A 3,213-nucleotide genomic window follows, 5' to 3' on the forward strand; every position below is an offset into this window, starting at 1 on the left:
TCACTTGGTAGGTGTGAGCAGAACAGTAGGAGCTACTGACACGAGCTGCATAACACGAGCTGTGTGCGTGTGTGTGTGTGTGTGTGTGCGTGTGTGTGTGTGTGTGTTACCTGTCGAGGCTGAGTGGGAATGCAGTGCTGGCTGTAAATGTGTCTAAGAGGCCTGAGGATCTCTGTTCCTCCCAGATCAGCCTCCATCTCTTCAACTTTCTGGTAGGAAGGATTAAGAGAGAGTCAAAGCGGTCTGAGACGGATATGAATAATTATATTATAGAGTTAACATCTGCTGAATACCCTGGCACTGCTGATGCGAGTTCCTTGCTGCTTGCTGTTACTGGTAGGACAGTCCATACTTCCAGATCGATCCAGCAAGAACACAAACTCTCCACATGAGGCCGCTGAAAACTTCACAGACTGGGGGAACTCAGGATACAGACTCACCATCACCACTGGATCACCCATCAGAGTACCTGAAACAGGACAGGGACACAAACATCACTTCTGCTATTTATCCCAAAGCAGCCACAAACTGCTAGGGTCGCTGTCTGTCTCTCACCAGTCTTGGCTGAGGCCTGTCCTGCCTCCACCACAGCAGTGGGCTGGTGGGCATCTTTGTAGTAAATCAGCAGCTCAACATCTCTGTCAAACTTTGCCGTCAGTACAGAGGACCAAGCACACACAGCTCACACATCAGCACTCTGCCTACTGTGGCCTGAGTTTGATTGGTGTTGAGGTACTGCAGAGGGTCCAGGGAGCAGCTGGACTCCACCTTAGATATTGGACGAGGAGAGAAGAGTCGGGCACAAACAGACAGAGTTTAGGGAACCAGAGAGGCCGGAACAAAGAACACCTGCACACTGGCACCTTCGACACCTGGAAACACCATCAGAGACAGCACCTGGGAGTCAGCAGCTTGTGTTTGACTCGGAGGCTTTGTGAAGCTCGTGGCTTCAGAGAGGACTTAGACATGTTAACACAATTACTGCACCGTAGTCTTTGACCTCCACCACAATACCGTCACAATGAAAGTCCACACATGTCTGCTTTGCACTCATGTAGAAGGTGTTTGCTGCTTTTCCTACCCTGAGGTTGGTAGCGGGGGTTGAGCACAGCAGGCAGACAGAACCTCAGCCCGTCATCAGCCTGCACAGCCAGCTCAGTGACATTTAATTGTAATGTCAGTCACTACTATTCTGCTGTTTATTCTTCAGTAAGAGGTAGAGGGCAAGACACTTATCATGTCTCATTATAAAACATTGAAAAATCAGGTACAGTTCACAACATACAGTTTAAATACTGGGAACTGCAGCGACCAGTATTTTAATTTAATTTAAAGGAAAATATCTTGCAGTGTATTTTTTAACAACACAACTGAACAGCTTTCCTAGTCAGTTGCTCATTTGAAATTCATTGTCAGCCTGGAGATAATTAACATTTCCATTAAACTGGGTAACTGCTCTGGCAGTTGCTCATTCCAGACAGAAGTAGTAGAGAATACAGGACACAGAAAACCTGTATGCTAACTATAAGAGGACACAGAAACGTCTGCTATAGTCTAAACCTTCGGGCATATTGAACAGAAAGTGTGCTCAAAAAGACATGCGAGCCGAGGTGGAGGAGAGAGGACACTGGGGAAGTAAGGTGGAGTTTCTCCTGGCTGTTGCTGGAAATGTCGTTGGCCTGGGTAACGTGTGGAGGTTTCCTTACCTCTGCTACAAAAATGGAGGAGGTAAGCACATGAGGCTCACTTCACGCCTGTGTTGAATTTGCAGATTTGGTGACTATATTTAGTGTCATTTTTTAAATTTAGGGCCTGTTAATCTGTCACATGCTGTCAAGTGGCAAAATAGCAACAATCTTTCCAGAATCACGAACTTCACATCTGAAATTGACTAAGCTTCTGCCCATTCACACTAAAAACATGTCTGAATTATTTAGTCTTTTCAAATAAATTTGAAAAGCTACTTAGTGACTAGATCTGTGATCTCACTTAAGGGGATGTCCTCCAATTATTTGTTCTCATCAAACCACTCAACACAGTCCAGTAACACAGAAAGATCAGCAAATGCTCATGATTTAGAAATTGGACTGGAGACTGGAGATGAATTCAGCCATCAGCAAATACATTCTGTGCTTCTGACTTGTTATCCAGATAGCAATCCAAAGTCCAAAGCTGCTCAGTTCACAGAGATGCACGTCTGGCTGACACAATCGTCAAAATCTTCTAAATGACTCATGAGTTTATAATCATTCACAAAATCTACCCCAAGGTTCACAGTCTCATAGGTGGGATTAATCAGTTCTTAAAAAACATACACCTTTGTGTAAATCTGGTTGTCGTCTACGTCAGGGGACATCAGCCAAGGACCCAAGTGCAGACACACACACAGCAAGCAGGCAAAAGCCACAAGTTGTGAGAAAGAAACATACTGAAGGTTAACAGGAGAATAAACAAAAGGTGGCTGCTGTTCCAGGAATGCATAAGCCAAGAAATGAAGAAACCCAAAAACTCACAAAGACACAGTGGACTTAACAGGTGCAGTGAACACACTAGCTGGCAGGAGAGCAAGGTAGACAAACAGAGGAACTGGCAACTGACAGGGCTGAAGCTAAACTAAAGAGTCAACATTTTCCAGCAGAAGGGGCAGGCAGGACGTGGACACAAAAATGGACAGCCTGAAGGTCAAACTGGTGGAGCGCAGCAGTGGAAACTAAACCTCTCTAGAGGCTGGCTCGGGGATTGGAGGCAGAGATAGACTCCCCTGAGAGGCTAGGCAGGAGGCCGGTGGCAAAGGCCGTCTTGATGTCATCTATGTCTTCTAAGCAGGTCCCCTTGATGAGCCCTTGAGCTTGGGGAAGAAGAAACGATCCCACAGAGCCAGGTGGGGTGAATAGGGAGGTTGCTCCAGCACGGAGATGTTCTTCTCAGTCAGGAACTGTGGGATGCTCAGGACATTGTGAGCAGGTTGTCATGGTGAAGCAGCCACCACTGGTCCTGCCACAACTCTGCCTCTTCTGGCACTCTGAATGAAGCAAACGCTGCAGGATCTCTTTGTAGACGTGCTGGTTGATCTTCTGGCCCTATGGCAAGAACTCGCAGCAGACGATGCCCCTCACATCGAAGAATGTGATCAACATGACTTTGACTTTGGACGTCGACTGTCTTGCTCTCTTCGGCCTTGGTGACGTGGGACTCTTCTGCTGAAGGCTCTGG

General features: G+C 46.8%; 2 protein-coding genes across 2 annotated transcripts in view; one reads left to right on the top strand and one right to left on the bottom strand.

Moving 5' to 3' along the window:
• LOC103359272 (von Willebrand factor A domain-containing protein 5A-like) overlaps positions 1-1,175 on the bottom strand; it is a gene marked incomplete at its 5' end in the record, with an annotated part of 3,855 nt that extends 2,680 nt beyond the window's left edge. Inside the window, 5 exon segments of the mRNA XM_008284524.1 lie at positions 102-205; positions 281-469; positions 556-646; positions 697-872; positions 1,082-1,175. Of these exon segments, the coding sequence (XP_008282746.1) occupies positions 102-205; positions 281-469; positions 556-646; positions 697-872; positions 1,082-1,175 (654 nt within the window).
• Positions 1,176-1,598: 423 nt separating this feature from the next.
• The window catches only part of LOC103359267 (sodium- and chloride-dependent GABA transporter 2-like), a 10,073-nt gene continuing 8,458 nt past the window's right edge, over positions 1,599-3,213 (top strand). The window contains exon 1 of the mRNA XM_008284514.1: positions 1,599-1,728. Coding sequence (XP_008282736.1) covers positions 1,599-1,728 — 130 coding nt within the window. The remainder of the gene's footprint in view (positions 1,729-3,213) is intronic.

This window comes from Stegastes partitus, unplaced genomic scaffold (genome assembly GCF_000690725.1).
Source record: "Stegastes partitus isolate 25-593 unplaced genomic scaffold, Stegastes_partitus-1.0.2 Scaffold362, whole genome shotgun sequence".
Classification (NCBI taxonomy): domain Eukaryota; kingdom Metazoa; phylum Chordata; class Actinopteri; family Pomacentridae; genus Stegastes; species Stegastes partitus.